General features: G+C 38.6%; 1 protein-coding gene across 2 annotated transcripts in view; it reads right to left on the reverse strand.

The window, feature by feature from the left end:
• The window catches only part of mgat5 (alpha-1,6-mannosylglycoprotein 6-beta-N-acetylglucosaminyltransferase), a 218,772-nt gene that overhangs the window by 64,689 nt on the left and 134,671 nt on the right, over positions 1–19,412 (reverse strand). For both annotated transcript variants that reach the window (XM_062059285.1, XM_062059294.1), the window contains one exon: positions 6,765–6,898. In XM_062059285.1, the coding sequence (XP_061915269.1) occupies positions 6,765–6,898 (134 nt within the window). The remainder of the gene's footprint in view (positions 1–6,764; positions 6,899–19,412) is intronic.

The following is a 19,412-nucleotide window of genomic DNA, read 5'->3' on the forward strand; positions in this document are numbered from 1 at the left end:
GACAATGCTGAAGAAACAAGTCCATGTCAGAAAACCAACACATTTAGCTGAACTGCACCAATTTTGTCAAGAGGAGTGGTCAAAAATTCAACCAGAAGCTTGCCAGAAGCTTGTGGATGGCTACCAAAAGCGCCTTATTGCATTGAAACTTGCCAAGGAAATGTAAGAGTGTCCGCCCTGAGATCGGTAGGTTGTGAGTTCAAACCCCGGCCGGGTCATACCAAAGACTATAAAAATGGGACCCATTACCTCCCTGCTTGGCACTCAGCATCAATAGTTGGAATTGGGGGTTAAATCACCAAAAATGATTCCCGGGCGCGGCTACGCTGCTGCCCACTGCTCCCCTCACCTCCCAGGGGGTGATCAAGGGGATGGGTCAAATGCAGAGGACAAATTTCACCACACCTAGTGTGTGTGTGACAATCATTGGTACTTTAACTTTAACTTTAACTTAACTTAACCAAATATTAACATTGCTGTATGTATACTTTTGACCCAGCAGATATCGTCACAATTTCAGTAGACCCATAATAAATTCATTAAAGAACCAAACTTCATGAATGTTTTTTGTGACAAACAAGTATGTGCTCCAATCACTCTATCACAAAAAAATAAGAGTTGTAGAAATTATTGGAAACTCAAGACAGCCATGACATTATGTTCTTTACAAGTGTATGTAAAGGTTTGACCACGACTGTATGTTCACAAAAAACACAAGATGTTAGTACATTGGACAAGATGGCGGCGCATTGCTATGCAGCAGCTTAAAAACGCTCTTGGGAGTGTAGAGCGATTTGGCAAAAAACACCCGTCATTTCTGTCAATTTCATGGCTGGCTCAAAGCGTGAACACTCTGTGATCACATATGACCGACAGACAATTCTGGATGTGGATGGATCGGGTCGTTATAGACTGAAAGATGCATGTACGGTGGACCTCCTCACTAGCATGGGAATACTTTGCGGGCTACATCGAGCGGCCTTTGTAGCAGCGGAGTCAAGTGCTAGCGGTGACCGCCAATGGAGACGACGTAAGCGGTGTGAGCGGAAGCAGAAGCGGGGATGCCGAGCGGGGCTAACAACAAAGAGAAAAGCTAACCAAAGAAGCGTGGAGTCTCCGGGTAAGAAGCCATTTAAACTGGAACTAGCCGGCGCCAGGCTGGATAATCCCTGCACACATAGCAATTCTCTTAGAATAAAACACAACTCACATAATGTTTTTTCTTTTGTGACCGTGTCAGAGGCAAACATGCAATCTACTGAGGTGGCTAACTATGATGCGTTCAGTTTATTGCAACATCTAGCAAACAATCGGACAATTCCCGTCGTATCAATTCCTAGATATGGTCGAAACTATTTAAAGTGCACTACGCATAATAAATGCAACATTATTAATATTGCTACTTCGGATAATTTCAACAAACAATCCTCAAAACAGCCCACTACCTATAATATGGGCTTTTTAAACAAAAGATCATTATCTTCCAAAACGTTATTAGTTAATGAAGTCATTAGAGACAACAAACTTGACGTCGTTGGTCTCGCCGAGACCTGGCTCAAACCAGACGATTTTTTTGCGCTAAATGAGGCATCTCCTCCTAACTATACCAATGCACATGTTGCCCGACCTCTTAAAAGAGGAGGGGGTGTCGCACTAATATACAATGAAAACTATAATTTTACACCTAACCTAAATAATAAATATAACTCGTTTGAGGTGCTCACTTTGAGGTTTGTCACACCGCTGCCTCTCCATCTGGCTGTTATCTACCGCCCCCCTGGGCCCTATTCGGACTTCATCAGTGAATTCTCAGAGTTTGTTGCTGATCTAGTGACGCACGCCGACAATATGGGGCGGCATGGCGTAGTGGGTAGAGCGCCCGTGTCAGAAACCTGAGGGTTGCAGGTTCGCTCCCCGCCTCTTACCATGCCGTTGTGTCCTTGGGCAGGACACTTCACCCTTGCCCCCGGTGCCACTCACACCGGTGAATGAATGTTGAATGAATGACAGGTGGTGGTCGGAGGGGCCGTAGGCGCAAATTGGCAGCCACGCTTCCGTTAGTCTACCCCAGGGCAGCTGTGGCTACGAAAGTAGTTTACCACCACCAGGTGTGAATGAATGATGGGTTTTAACATGTAAAGCGACTTTGGGTACTTAGAAAAGCGCTATATAAATCCCAGGTATTATTATTATTATTATATAATCATAATGGGGGACTTTAATATCCATATGAATACCCCATTGGACCCTCCATGCGTGGCGCTCCAGACTATAATTGATAGCTGTGGTCTTACACAAATAATAAATGAACCCACGCATTGCAACGGTAATACGATAGATCTAGTGCTTGTCAGGGGTGTCACCACCTCTAAAGTTACGATACTCCCATACACTAAAGTAATGTCCGATCATTACCTTATAAAATTCGAAGTTCTGACTCATTGTCAACAAACTAATAATAATAATAATAATAACTACTATAGCAGCCGCAACATTAATGCTGCCACAACGACGACTCTTACTGACCTACTGCCTTCGGTAATGGCACCATTCCCAAATTATGTGGGCTCTATTGATAACCTCACTAACAACTTTAACAACGCCTTGCGCGACACCATTGATAGTGTAGCACCGCTAAAGCTAAAAAGGGCCCCTAAAAGGCGTACCCATGGTTTACAGAAGAAACTAAAGCCCAGAAATTATCATGTAGAAAGCTGGAACGCAAATGGCGTGCGACTAAACTTGAGGTTTTCCATCAAGCATGGTGTGATAGTTTAATAACTTATAAACGCATGCTTACCTCAGCTAAAGCTAAATATTACTCAAATCTCATCCACCTCAACAAAAATGATCCTAAATTTTTGTTTAGTACAGTAGCATCGCTAACCCAACAAGGGACTCCTCCCAGTAGCTCCACCCACTCAGCAGATGACTTTATGAATTTCTTTAATAAGAACATTTAAGTCATTAGAAAAGAGATTAAAGACAATGCATCTCAGCTACAACTGGGTTCTATTAACACAAATACGACTGTATATACGACGGATACCGCCCTCCAAAATAGTTTCTCTCTCTTTGATGAAATAACATTGGAGGAATTGTCAAAATGTGTAAATGGGACAAAACAAACATTGACCCAATTCCTGGGAAACTTATCAAGGAGCTTTTTGTATTATTAGGTCCATCAGTGTTAAATATTATAAACTTATCACTTTCCTCTGGCACTGTTCCCCTAGCATTCAAAAAAGCGGTTATTCATCCTCTACTCAAAAGACCTAACCTCGATCCTGATCTCTTGGTAAACTACCGGCTGGTGTCCCAAATTCCGTTTATCTCGAAAATCCTCGAAAAAATTGTAGCACAGCAGCTAAATGAACACTTAGCGTCTAACAATCTCTGTGAACCTTTTCAATCCGGTTTCAGGGCAAATCACTCTGCGGAGACAGCCCTCGCAAAAATGACTAATGATCTATTGCTAACGATGGATTCTGCTGTTTCATCTATGTTGCTGCTTCTTGATCTTAGCCCCGCTTTCGATACTGTTGATCATAATATTTTATTAGAGTGTATCAAAACGCGTATTGGGATGACAGACTTAGCCTTGTCTTGGTTTAACTCTTATCTTACTGACAGGATGCAGTGTGTCTCCCATAACAATGTGACCTCGGACTATGTTAAGGTAACGTGCGGAGTTCCCCAGGGTTCGGTTCTTGGCCCTGCACTCTTTAGTATTTACATGCTGCCGCTAGGTGATATCATACGCAAATACGGTGTTAGCTTTCACTGTTATGCTGATGACACTCAACTCTACATGCCCCTAAAGCTGACCAACACGCCGGATTGTAGTCAGCTGGAGGCATGTCTTAATGAAATTAAACAATGGATGTCTGCTAACTTTTTGCAACTCAACGCTAAGAAAACGGAAATGCTGATTATCGGTCCTGCTCAACACCGACATCTATTTAATAATACCACCTTAACATTTGACAACCAAACAATTAAACAAGGCGACTCGGTAAAGAATCTGGGTATTATCTTCAACCCAACTCTCTCGTTTGAGTCACACATTAAGAGTGTTACTAAAACGGCCTTCTTTCATCTCCGTAATATCGCTAAAATACGTTCCATTTTGTCCACAAGCGATGCTGAGATCATTATCCATGCGTTCGTTACATCTCGTCTCGATTACTTTAACGTTTTATTTTCGGGCCTCCCTATGTCTAGCATTAAAAGATTACAGATGGTACAAAATGCGGCTGCTAGACTTTTGACAAAAACAAGAAAGTTTGATCATATTACGCCTATACTGGCTCACTTGCACTGGCTTCCTGTGCACATAAGATGCGACTTTAAGGTTTTACTACTTACGTATAAAATACTACACGGTCAAGCTCCTGCCTATCTTGCCGATTGTATTGTACCATATGTCCCGGCAAGAAATCTGCGTTCAAAGAACTCCGGCTTATTAGTGATTCCCAGAGCCCAAAAAAAGTCTGCGGGCTATAGAGCGTTTTCTATTCGGGCTCCAATACTATGGAATGCCCTCCCAGTAAAAGTTAGAGATGCTACCTCAGTAGAAGCATTTAAGTCTCATCTTAAAACTCATTTGTATACTCTAGCCTTTAAATACACTCCCTTTTTAGACCAGTTGATCTGCCGTTTCTTTTCTTTTCTTTTCTACTCTGCTCCCAACCCGTGGTGGACCGCTAGCCTGTGCATCGGATGGGGACATCTCTACGCTGCTGACCCGTCTCCGCTCGGGATGGTTCCTGCTGGCCCCACTATGGACTGGACTTTCGCTGATGTGTTGGACTTTCACAATATTGTGTCAGACCCACTCGACATCCATTGCTTTCGGTCTCCCCTAGAGGGGGGGTGGGGGGGGGGGGGGGGTTACCCACATATGCGGTCCTCTCCAAGGTTTCTCATAGTCATTCACATTGACGTCCCACTGGGGTGAGTTTTCCTTGCCCGTATGTGGGCTCTGTACCGAGGATGTCGTTGTGGCTTGTACAGCCCTTTGAGACACTTGTGATTTAGGGCTATATAAATAAACATTGATTGATTGATTGACGTCAGTTGAGAAACATGTAATTTACATGAATAACATGCTGTAATTGAATAAATAATAATAATTCATAAATAATAGCCGAACCTCCAGGTTCTGTAACAGCTTCTTCCCTCAGGCCATAAGACTCTTGAACGCATTATAATAATCCCCTCAATTCCCCCCCAAAACGGATTAACTCGCTGGAATATAAAGACAATACAACATACATCCATAAGCGTGGATGCATATGCAAAAGTGCAATATATTTATATGTACATTATACTATTTATATCTGCACCTTATTGCTCTTTTATCCTGCACTACAACGAGCTAATGCAACAAAATTTCGTTCTTGTTGTACTGTAAAGTTCAAATTTGAATGACAATAAAAGGAAGTCTAAATCTAATTTGATTTTGAGATTATTCATTTAATCTTCTGACACATTAAAAATTAACACCAATGGCAGCATCTACCAGACTTAATTCCACCTATTTGACTGATGAACATTATCACAGAAAGCATAAATAACGACAAATGAAGATAGAATAATATTAAGGTACTGTAAGTGTAAAAAAAACACCATTATGATTCGTACATTTTCAAAATGTGTTTGTTTTTAAACAAAGAAAACAATCTGAAGTTGTCTTTATTTTTAAGTCATCATGCCATGATTTTAACAGTCTGGCCCACTTGGGAATAGATTTTCCTCCATGTGGTCCCTGAGCTAACATGATTTTGACACCCTGACCCAGTGCAAAGCCATCCAATGCGTGAACACTCCTTTTTAACTACAGACTAATAAACATGTTTAATCTGATGCAGGTGCTAGTTTTGGAACTGAACCTTTAGAGGTTGATTCTATATTTTTTTCAGCAAATGTGAGTGATTCCATAATTTTCTCTTTGATTGATGAAACGGTTACTGACTACCGGAATTTATTTTCTTAATTTATTTTAGTCTTTCTCAAAGCCAGGAAGTGGCTAGTTGAGAAATCACTTTAGTTTTATGTCATGTCTGTTATCTGTTTTTTTTCTACACAATTAAACAACTGAATGAACATCCTCCAAGTTTGGTGAATCCATCATTATCCATTAAACATTAGCACATGTATGTATGTTCATTTATATTAGGGATAACATAAAAAAATAGCTCCTGTAACTGGGGGAAAAAACACTCCAGTGAGTACTGTGCTGTATAGTGTTAGGGTAAGTAAGTCAAGTTCTTCTACGTGCCTTGCTATATTATGAGTAAGCCTTCCCCTGAGCTCATTGTAAACAAAAATGGCATTGGTCGTATAGCACTTCTTCACTGGGAAGATACATTTCGCGTTCTATTTGCATCAAATGTTCTGCAAACATTCCATGCGGAGGGAAAAAATAGAGCTTCAACACATCAAACCTTATTAGCCAGAGTGTTTCAAAAGCCTGTCGTTTGAAAAGTGCTGAAGCGGTCTATGATTTCATCATGGAATTGATGGTGCTGGACAACGAGCCATTTAGCATCAGTAACTCGAAGATACCGACAGGTACGGTTTGTCAAATCCCCCTTTGTTTGTGTTTTTAGTACCCCCAGGTGTGCACGGAATGGAAAAATAACACATCAGTTATCGGTTTGAAAAAAAAACTTTTGCACATTCCCAACTTATATTGTGTAGAAATGGATGGATGTATTGTGTAACATGTATTGTTAATGGGTTCAAAACAGCTATCATACCTTCCAGAAGTTGTCAACCTTGCCGTAGACTAGAGATTGATTTTGTCTCTTAACATCGTCGATGTGCTTGATGTCACTGGCATTGAGGTGCTGCTCCACTACAAAGCCCAGGAAGCTGTTGTCGGGTGTGTGAGCTGTCACAAACAAAAGGTAAAGATAAGTGATTAATTTTTGAACATTCTATAATGAATGTCTCAAACTTGCGGCCCTAGGGCTACACAGTATATACTTATATTGTGTTTCTGGGGTTTATCCGTTATACAGTGTGCTCAATAGAGCAAAATATACGTTAGGTCAGGAAAAACACAGAGGCTATTTCATCCCTACAAGCAGGGAAAATCCCCTGAAGAACAGGGAAACCTGCGAAACAGGCTTGTATGGATGAAATAGCCTCTGTATTTTTTCCTGACCTAATGTATAATCCGCTCTATTGAGCACACTGTATAACGGATAAACCCCAGAAACATCAACTATAAGTGTATATATATATATATATATATATATATATATACATATATATATACACACACACACATATATATATATATATATTTGTGTGTGTATATATATATATACATATATATATACACACACACACACATATATATATATATACATATATATATATATATATATTACATACAAATATATAGTAAACAACTTTTAACTATTATCTTAACTATCCATCCATCCATGCAAAAAAAAAAAATATTATCATACATTTCAATTGTTTTTCTTAAAGTGAAAAAAAAAAAAAAACACTTTCTTGACTTATGATTTCAAAGCACATTATCCATCAAATTAGATGCTGTAAAATTTATATAGAATTTATGGTAAAATTTGATTGTAAAAAAGGTATTTTTACATAATACACTGTAAAAACAATAACCATAGATTTTACGGTAAAAAAACCCAAAAAAACCCTGGAAGCTCAGTCCACAGAATTTTACCGTAATTTATTTTTTTCTGTTTGCATTAATAAGCCCCCCAAAAAAAGAATTTTGGCGACTGAGCTGCCATTTTTTATCGCAAAATATACAGATTTTTTTCCTACTTTGTATTCAAAATTATATATAATAATCAAATGCATAGGCAATTGTGTAACAATATCATTAGGCAAATATTACTCAGTTACATAACTGTGATGTGGCCCTCAATGAAAACAAGTTTGATACCCCTGGTTTAGTGTAATTGCGGCCTACTAATAGTTAAATATATTATAGCAATCTTGAAATCCACTAAAAAGAACGGTCGAAACACAACAATTACAGTGAAACAAACACACATTGGGCACCACAAAGAGCAACTTCCTGTAAGCAAGCGGAAGTGTCTCTGACCATCTCCTGGGGAATTCAGCAGTAAACGTATAATTTTTTTTACATTCAACTTTACATTTACACTTCCTCAAGACCTATCATAGCTCTGGGTCACCATAGCTGCTGGTAGAAGCAGTTAACACATTTAGTCACGGGGTTCAGAAGTGAATACCCGACTCTACCTCCAGTGGCCCCCAGGTAAATTGAGTTTCAGACCCCTAAAATAAAAGTGAGTTATCTAGGAGAAACTATTAAAGATGGCTTTTGTTCCGTGTTATATATTCAACATTGTGGCCATAAAACAATATGATTTAAATACATATATTACATTACCAGGCATGTGATTTGAACTTAATAGATAGATAGTACTTTATTGATTCCTTCAGGACAGTTCCCTCAGAAAATGAATGAAAAAAGTGAAAATAAGCCGGGGGTCTGGGGGCCGCAGATCCCCAGCCAGGTCCAGGTTGGTACCCTAGTGGGGGGACAAGAGGGGCAACACCCCTGAAGCTCCTGTTTTTTTTAGCAATTGAAGTTGCAAAAATTAGCAAAAAAAAAGCACCATATAAAGATGATTTTGTGTTTAAAGAATTGAAAAATTATCAACAGAGTTGAGATAAATACATACCCCATTCATCCAAATGAATCACTATGTCTGTTTCAGTCACTACGTTATTTAGTCACTACAGTAATTACAACTTGTGTTCACATCCACAGGAACCACATGGGTTAGCCTACTCCATACAATATTTACAACCTTACTAGTGTTCACTTCACAGCCACATATGGATCATCTAGTTATTTACATTATTTACACATTACTTAGGTTAATTCACACATTATTTTGGCATTTTAGCTTTGATAGCAAATAGGCCTTCCTGGCAAAATTCTGAGCAGCTTGCTTTTTTTTCTGCTTTTGTGGATTCTGCCTTGGATTTTATAGCCAAATTCTCTCTCTATGACTCCACTTCTAACTGCTACAAATGCAAAAATCATAAAGAGTACAGACAATGTTTATTCTATTAGCTAACTTCCTTTATTTGAATAGCCATTTGTGATTTATAGCATGAAATAACAAATATATTGCAGTCATGTTGTTTATGTTTCAAAATAATTAAACTATTCAATGTCAAAATATAAACAGTAGAAATAATGAACAAAATGTCAGCTACTGTCTTGTTGTAAAACACCAATGAAAATGACATTTAGCATTTAGACAGGCTATACTTTAGCAAAAGTCATCACATGTCTGCCACAATCATGTGTGATCTTAAATGTGTATTCCACGTCTTCCATGTCGAGAGCAGTTTTGATTTGGTCTTACGTGGTAAACAACTCAAATGAACGTGTTGGCCATTGTTTTATCCAGACGCATACATTTGTCCAAATGTGTCCTAGTAGACGCATTGTGGGTTTCCTGGACGTCGTCTACATCGCAAAAAGAACAATCCAAGGAAGAGAATCCCTCTGCCATCTTCCACTAGTTTTTTTTTATATCTAAATCACCCGCTTGAATATTCCCTCTTCTCTTTTCCGACTCTCGTTGTCATTTGGGATGTCTGTTGTGATTTCCCTTCCAGGTTCCATGACCTGCCTTATCTCGTCCTCTGATTGGCCTGTCCCTAATGTTTTGCCCTAATCTTAAAGGCCTACTGAAACCCACTACCACCGACCACGCAGTCTGATAATTTATGTATCAATGATGAAATCTTAACATTGCAACACATGCCAATACGGCCGGGTTAACTTATAAAGTGCAATTTTAAATTTCCCGCCACACTTCCGGTTGAAAAAGCCTTCGGAGGATGACGTATGCGCGTGACGTAGCCCGGGGAACAGAGGTATGCCTTCCCCATTGAATACAATACAAAAAAGCTCTGTTTTCATTTCATAATTCCACAGTATTCTGGACATCTGTGTTGGTGAATCTTTTGCAATTTGTTTAATTAACAATGGAGGCTGCAAAGAAGAACGTTGTAGGTGGGATCGGTGTATAGCGGCTGGCTGTAGCAAGACAACAAGGACTACTCACTTGGATAGCAGACGCGCTAGCCGATGCTAGCCGCCCACCGGCCACCGCACGGATGATCGGGTGAAGTCCTTCGTCGCGCCGTCGATCGCTGGAACGCAGGTGAGCACGGGTGTTGATGAGCAGAGCAGATGAGGGCTGGCTGGCGTAGGTGGAGCGCTAATGTTTTTATCATAGCTCTGTGAGGTCCGGTTGCTAAGTTGCTAAGTCAGCCTTAGCATCGTTAGCAACAGCATTGTTAAGCTTTGCCAGGCTGAGATCTATTAACCGTGTAGTTACATGTACATGGTTTAATAGTATTGTTGATCTTCTGTCTATCCTTCCAGTCAGGGATTTATTTATTTTGTTTCTATCTGCATTTGAGACAGATGCTATCACGTTAGCTCATGCTAAAGAGCTTCGTCGATGTATTGTCGTGGAGATAAAAGCCACTGTGAATGTCCATTTAATGGGGTAATCGTCGCTTTCTCGGTCCGAATAGCTCTAGCTGCGTTGAAAACAATAGGAAAATATGAGGGAGTGAACAACTGAAAACGTCACGCTACTTCCGGTAGGGGCAAGGTTTTTTTTTTATCAGAGACCAAAAGTTGCGAACTTTATCGACGTTGTTCTATACTAAATCCTTTCAGCAAAAATATGGCAATATCGCAAAATGATCAAGTATGACACATAGAATATATCTGCTATCCCGTTTAAATAAAAAAAATTCATTTCAGTAGGCCTTTAACCAATCATGACTCATCATAGTAAGCCAACCACCCAATCATGGATGTTCTTATACGTAAACCAACCAATCATCATTGATGTTTCCCGTATATTTTGTCCCCTGCCTGTAGAGTTGCTTGGTTACGTAGCTTCCATTTCTAAGTTAATTATTTTTAATGGAAAACCGTAGTTTTTACCCCTGGATTATCAAAAACCGTACTCATCCCGGGAAAACCATAGTTGTTGGCAGGTATGGCAAAGAGACGGATTAAGATTTAAACACATATTGTAGGTCGAAAAAAACGAAGAAAAATGGAAAATATTTTTTTATATTTTGACAGAGATAAAAAAGACAGATTTGCGACTATAGACGGAAAAATCACATGCCTGTCATTACATTATAAAATAAGTGTTCGGCACACACCAACTCCACAGAGAGATGAAGATTCCTGAACAGCAGAACTCCAGCAGCACTAACTACCATCTTCCATTCTCCTTGCGCTGATGATTTGTTACTATGTGACCCATGACAACCAGGAGCATGCCAAGTATGAAACCTAGGGCTGGCTGCGACACACTTTACTGCCATGTGCCTCCTAACATTACAGTAATTTGAAGACGAGGCTTTTGAAGTTTATGCTGAAATTAAAGTGTGCAAAAAAAAAAAAAAGATGAATTGTCCAAGAAAAATAAAATGTATGCCATATAATCCCTTCATTTGATGTGTGAAAGCAAGCAGTAAATTAGGCCAATTTCGAGGGGGCTGTTTTTGCTGTGGATTTGTGGTTGGTGCAGAACCCTGCGGTGCTGCTGTGGCCTGAGCTAACCAAGCATAGAAGCCAATTAAGGTCACGGCAAAAGAATTTGCTTCTGTAAAGAAAATAATAACGACTGGTCTACTGGGGGGATAGCAGCTGCAAACTCAAATCCCAGTTGAACACAAATTTTCTCTGAACAACAAAGCGTATGGCTCCATAATAGGTTTCTTGCACAATGATGTTTTTGGACATTTCTCAAAGGTATGCTGTCAGCTGCCACACTTTTCCACACAGCAGCTTGACACACTTTCCTGTCTGGACCTGTTGACTGAAGCGAAACGGCACCCAGTGCTCTCCCTGGGCAGGATGCCATCCGTGCAAGTGTAACGCTATCGCGGCGAACGCGCTTCTTCTTCACGCTGCATGTGATTAAAAATGTTTGCAGATCAAAGTTTGTTCACTTTACCGCCTTCAGATCTTGTCCCCGTTTGTACGTCCTAGCCTTACACGGCGGAGCCTTTTATCTGCTCAGTGGTGTGATTTATGGGTCTTTGCGCCGTGCGTGGAGGACAGCGCACAGGAAGCTGGGAGGAGATAAGAAGATCTGTCGCTTCAATTTGTTTGGAAAGTGCTTCTTATGGGTCCCTTAACTTTATAAAGCTGCGCTACGTAAACGTCTGACCCTTCAATCTTCTGTCAGCGCTTGAATGCCAACAAGGGTACCGTAATTTCCGGACTATAAGCCGCACCAGCTAAATTTAGGGGAAAATACAGATTGCTCCATATTTAAGCCGTACCCGACTATAAGCCGCAGGGTTTTGATGTGTAATTAGCGTAGTATATAGGGGTTCCTGCTACCACGGAGGGGATTGTCGGGACAGAGATGACTGTTTGGGAATGCAAAGCGTCCCATTTATTAACAATAAATCTTTCAATCATTCAATCAAACTTTCACATCTTTGACATGGCGAACAGGATTCGTGCAGAGTACAAATAATACAACGGTGCAAATTAATACAAAGTGCTCGCCTGTACGTTATCAAAATAACCAGCCTACCGGTATATGAAAAGTCAGTCTTTAATCATTGTGTCATCGTCTTCCTCCTGCGTACTAAAACCACCACCGAAATCCTCTTCGTCGGTGTCGGAGAAGAACAGGCCGTAAATAAGCCGCAGGGACCAGAACAAGGGGGAAAAGTAGCGGCTTATAGTCCGGAAATTACGGTACATTGTAAATCAAAAGAATTGGTACTATTTTCATTCAGACTATGCTACACTGAGAGTGGAAAATGCCAACTCTCCTATATGACGCTTTCATTTGTGCTAAGCCATTTAAATAAAGTCCTGTACTGTAGGTGTTTTATTTACTTACAGCAGACCTATTCAGTTCAGTTCAGTTTCAATTTATTTGTAACATGCATACGATACAATGTAATGCATCACACAATTCCAGTTGTTTCATTACAGCACGTCCGAAAAGGAGTAGGAAGAAGCAGAGCTTATTTAATCCTACCCCTAATCATACCATAGCAATTTTATCCAATTTCCTTGTTCTCTGTAACAGAACAGGGAACAAATAAATAATACATAAATAATATACCATAGTAAGCAAACAAATATTAAATACATAAATAATCTTTGTCTCAGTAAAAAAAAAAAAAAAAAAGATTCAAGATTTTCATCATAATTCTTGTTCTGTGTACTTTGTGAACGCTTGTAGTTTGAACAGTCTCTTAAACTGAATCCTATGGGTGCTTTGTTTGATTTCTTTGGTTAATCCGTTCCATAATTTATTTCCACATACCGATATACTAAAGGTTTTTAGTGTTGTACGAGCATACAAATGTTTTAAATTAGATTTTCCTCTAAGGTTATATTTCTCCTCTTTTGTTGAGAATAATTATTGTACATTCTTGGGTAGCAGGTTATAGTTTGCTTTATACATAATTTTAGCTCTTAGCAAATGCACCAAATCGTTGAATTTCAATAATTGTGATTTAATAAATAAAGGGTTTGTATGTTCTCTATATCCAACATTATGTATTATTCTAATTGATCTTTTTTGTTACACAGTTAGTAAATGAAGTGCACATTTGTAGTTGTTTCCCCATATTTCTACACAGTAACTCAGATATGGTAACACTCGTGAGCAGTAGTCAACGTTGCGATTTGGAGAGTGAACAAAAGCGATGACAAAGTAAGCTAGCTAGATGGTTAGCTAACTAGTATGCTTGTTTCGGTGCTCCTGATCGTCTCCCCGTCCCGCAAACCAGGGCGGCATTCAGGCAAGAGGAACATCCTGTGGCTGAGGCAAGCATTCAAAAAATTTAGTTTAGATCATCATTTTATTGATATTTCATTAAAAAAAACACAGAAGTGATATTTTCACGCGAAAAAACTGCGGATGTTTGCGCTTTTGCGGAAATTCGCAGTTGAACTGCAGATTGTAGCAACTTACTGTGGAGTCTGGAGTCTTTATCAATGACACAGCCAATACTGAACACAGGTCTTATTACCAAAAACTTGTCGTACTTACAGTAAGTTCATCTTTTATTATGGAAGATGTTGCCAGAATGCCTTCTGTTTGACCCAAGTTCAAAGCCAACGTACCTTCTTAATTGAAGTCGAAGCCAAGTGTGAGTTGGCTTGTCACAACAGAATACGGCTTCAAAGTGCTGTAGGCTAAAGCGGAAGGAGGCCAGCATTCAACTATAGAGTCCTGGGACATGACGTCACTTTAAGGCAAGCACCATGTGAAATCAAAACAAACGCCATATTTGCAGGAAAAACCCCCCGCAAAAGATAGTTACTTTTTACGTGTCTTTCTCAATTGTTCAAAATATGGTAGCCCGACGTTGTGCGCCCGGATGCCAGAACAAACAAGGCGATGGGAAGGGGAGAATTTTACCGCATTCCCAAAGATACCAAAAGTGGATTACAGCCATAAAATAAGCAAAAAACGAGCAAAAAACTGATGGGTAGGAGTCCTTGTACAACAGATTTTGTCTTTGTGGTTCACACTTTGTATTGGGTATAGAATATAACAATTTCTGCACTACAATATGTATTTCATTATCTGTCATTATGTTTTTTTCCATTATTTTTGTTTATTAAAGGCTAGTTAGACCCGAGTGATATGACTGATTTTGCAGGCAGGTTAAAACACAGTAGCTAAATAGCAGTCACAACTGGACTGTTTGGGTTGTTTTAGAAGACGTTTCGCCTCTCATCCGAGTAGGCTTCAGCAGTTCGTGCTAATAGACTTAGATCGGTCAGATCTAGTCCAGCGGCTGGTGCCAAAACCCTTACATTTAACTTGAAAATGGGGAGTCGGAGCTGGGAATGACGCCACAGCCGAGTTGTCAACGTTCCAGTTACAAGGGCTGAAATCAAGAGGGCCACATTCCACAAACGCTATTCTTGCGCTTGTCTTGTCTGAACATAAACAACTTATAGGAAAATATGCACTCTTTCTGCAACCTTCAAACACAGGAGATGAAGAGGAAACACAGATGCTAGTGCTAGCGATGTACAACGTACATACCACATGAAATAAGTACACTACTCTATAGTAATGTTACCACATATAAACGTCCAACAATACTTTCTATAAGGCTGATTTACAAGAGTGCAAAAAAATTAAACAATCGGAAGTGCTAATAAATTATTAGAGAAGCACATATTATTGTTTAGATCCAGAGCAGCCATCTTTGAAGCCAACTAGGGGATGGTGAGAATCTCCAACTTTCTGAGTAGAAAATCCGACATCGAGGGGCGTTCCAGTTGAAACTTGCGACTGGGAACTCGGAAATTACGACTTCCCAGTACAAATGGAACGCACCATTGTTGCTTAGTCAACTGCTGTATGAGTAATTCACAGCATAAAACACATCAGTGTTTATAATTATTTGTTAAATGTTTTTTCGAATGCTAGAATCCTGAAAGTGAAAGCGTATTTAAAGGGAATAATCAAATCGACTATGGCGCATGTGTCAAACTCAATGACCGGGGAACAGATCTGACCTGCCACATCATTTTCTGTGGCCCGCGAAAGCCTGGAAATAATATGCGCCAATGAAGTACTTCATTTTTTCTTACTAAATGTATTTCTTCTTTTTGTTTTGACAGAAAAAAAATACATGTACTGCATGTAATTGTATATATTTTAAACTTTATTATCAAATTTAACATATTATATTTTAATAAATAATTTTATTACATTTGTATGAATTTACTTTATTTTTTAATGAATCTGTAATAATAATGTTGTTAATGTAAACAATGTAATGTTAGTTTCATTTGTATGAATTTAGGTTTGAAAGGAGTTATAGTCTGTTATTATTTTTCCATCCATCCATCCATTTCCTACCGCTTGTCCCGTTCGCGGGGGGGTGCTGGTGTCTATCTCAGCTGCATTCGGGCGGAATATTTATTATTATAATCTGCAATAATTACTTTTAGTTTCGTGTTTCCTAATAAGGCAACACATATTTAAAAAAATGTGTTTGTTCAAATAAAAATATATATCTGATTTATGATTTTAAAGCAAGTCAATCAATCAATCAATGTTTATTTATATAGCCCTAAATCACAAGTGTCTCAAAGGGCTGTCATCCATAAAATTGTACACTGTAAAAATGTAATTAGATTTTACAGTAAAAAAACAACTGTCCGCTCAGTCGCCAGAATTTTACACCGTAAAAACAACAACCATAGATTTTACTGTTAAAAAATGAATTTTTTAACGTAAAAAACAGTGGTACCGTTTTTCTATTTACAGTAATATACCATCAAAACAACAACAACCATAGATTTTACTGTAAAAAAAATGGCCCTTCAGATGCCAGAATTTTTGCGTAAAAAACAGTAGCACCATTTTTCTATTTATAGTAACATGCTGTAGAAAACACTTTAAATTATACGGTAAAATTCTGATGTCTACAAAGTACGTAAAAAAAAAAGCGCTATAGGTTGCCAAACAGATTTTTAAGTATTGCAAGTATATTCTGCATTTACAGAAGAAGGCAAAAAGTGAACAACAACGCCAGTTAACCCATCAATATGTGCGCCAGTGGCTTTATCAATTAAATACAGGTTTTATCAACCTGGCACGTCTCATTGTCTTCTATGCAGGTTGCAATGCTTTACAGGTACCGGTAATACAATCTGTTGTCATGTTCAACCTCTGACCAGTATTGATCAGCGTGGATTATGGATTGTTCACTAAAGAACACTCACAGAGACCTCACAAATTTAAAGAAACACATAAAGGCTGTGAGAGTACATTTTGTAGGATGACACAAAGAACTAATCAATTACATCTGACAGCCGGATGACAGTAAAGGTTAACCACAGCATTATAACTGCATAACAATTCAGATAAAACTAAGATATGCACCCTATTGACAGGGGAAAAACATTATTAGTAGGGCTGTCAAAGTTAATGAGATAATATCGCGCTAACTTGAAATTTCAATAACGGCACTCAATTTTTTAACGGGCGATGAACGCACACGTGTACTTTTTTACCCTCAGCCCGTGCCGTAGCGGAAAAAGCCTGACTGCAGTTCACTTGTTACCGATGAGCGACAAGCGGGAACGGAAAGGACAAAGAAAAGGCTACATTACGGAAATATCAGGTTCAAAGCCATGACAAGTTGTTCTCCCGACAAGAAAGGAAAATTTTTCGCCCTGAGACAACATCACTGCAGCAAATGCCTGCTGTGCTTAACTTCCGTGTTCAGATTACAGGTAAAGTGCAGTGATAACATCACATTTAGATTGTTACTGAGACTACTTTAATAAGTAAGATGACATAAAAGCTCAACAGAAAGAAAATACGGTCGGCAGGAAGTCGGAAGGGGACTTTTTTGTTGCAAACAGTCGATCGGCACTGAAAACACAGTTTTCCGGCTTCTAAATATACAAACATACAAACCCTTTATTTATTGAATCACAAATATTGAAATTCAACGATTTGGTGCATTTGCAAACAGCTAAAATTATGTACAAAGCTAACTATAACCTGCTACCCAAGAATGTACAACCATTTTTCTCAACAAAAGAGGAGAAATATAACGTTAGAGGAAAATCAAATGTAAAACATTTGTATGGCCATACAACACTTAAAACCTTTAGCATATCTGTATGTGGAATAAAATTATGGAATGGATTAACAAAAGAAATCATACTAAGCACCAATATGATTCAGTTTAAGAGACTGTTCAAACTACAAGTGTTCACAAAGTAAACAGAACAATAATTATGAACATCTTGTACCCTTTTTTTTTTTTTTGAGATAAAGATTATTTATGTATTTAATATTTGTTTGCCTCTCATTGTTTGCTTTCCACATTGGCGAGCCTTTGATGTGAGAGGTGTCAAACGACATACTGTATATATACTGTATATACAGACATATAGCATATTATTGGTACAAATGTTGAACCAACACGTGTACAGGGATAATTCACAACTGTTCGTCTATGTCACAGGTGTCAAACTCAAGGGCCGGGGGCCAGATCTGGCCCGCTATAATTTTATCTGGCCCGCAAACACCTGGAAATGATGTGTCAATAAAGTACTTCATATTTTGATTTTTTTCATTTTGACAGAAAAAATATATGTACTACTTGAAATTGCATACCTTTTAAACTTTAATAGTATCCAATATTGCAACAACTATTACAGTACATTATCCTACTTTCCAAACATGTTTTTGTCTAAATAAAAATAAATACAAATCCTTAACTTTACACCAAACTACCCATCAAATTAATAAAAATTACAATGAATGTTATGTTGTTCTTTACAGCATATTACTGTGAATTGAAAAAAACTACTACGGTACTGTTTTTTGCGCTAAAATTCTGTTGACTGAGCTGCCAGTTCTTGACTGGAAAATCTACAGTTGTTATTTTTAACAGTGTATTACACTGTTAAAAACAATGGTTGTTTTTGTGGTAGAAAAACTGGCAGCTAAGTTGCCAGAATAAAAAAAATACTTGTACTGTTTTTCCATTAACAATATAATATTGTAAAAACCAAACAATTTATATAATTAACAATTAAATCCAGAAGCAAATTCTTACATGACTCGCTGTTACAAGCGGCCCTCTGATGGCAGCCATAAATGCCTTGTGGCCCTCAATGAAAACCAGTTTGACATGCCTGGTGTATGTCTTTACTGTGTATATATTTGAACAGTGTTTATGTTGTGTACAAAGTGTATTTATAATATGTTGTGTAAAGGAAATTTCAGATTTCTTTGAAGCTCAATATCAGAGCCAGATTTCTCCTGGTTTTACTACATCTTGTATTTCAGATTGTTTACAGGGTTAGGCGAAATAAGTGCTCAACTTCAGCCTAAACCCTTTCGGTCTGTAAAATTGTCAATTTATGAATGTAAAACTGTGTTTATTTTGTTGACCACTGCCTGAAGAAATAAACTAACTAAACTAACAAAAACGAGAACAAGACGGCAGACTTGTGCCACTCAAAGCTAACGACACGGCTAATCTTCGCAGCGATAATCATGTGAAACAACTTTTGGCAGAACAACCAACACCCGAGGTTTCACCACGAAGCTTAGATCCACCTGAGAGGAAGTACACAGATATATTTCCATGTAGTGACACTTGGAGGATCCTCTGGTTACCGGCATGTAGAATGCATTCAAGGCTACAATATTAGGTAAAACGACTGTAAATGTGAATAAATGGGTTTTATGTCATGTCTAGAGGGCTCTAACAATGCTAAAAAAAACCTGTTAAGAAGGCCGTAAACAGTATTTTTATGCTCCAACTATGAAAATATTTGATTCATTAATAAGAATCTTAAA

The sequence above is a fragment of the Entelurus aequoreus genome, linkage group LG01 (assembly GCF_033978785.1).
Source record: "Entelurus aequoreus isolate RoL-2023_Sb linkage group LG01, RoL_Eaeq_v1.1, whole genome shotgun sequence".
NCBI classification, from domain to species: Eukaryota; Metazoa; Chordata; class Actinopteri; order Syngnathiformes; family Syngnathidae; genus Entelurus; species Entelurus aequoreus.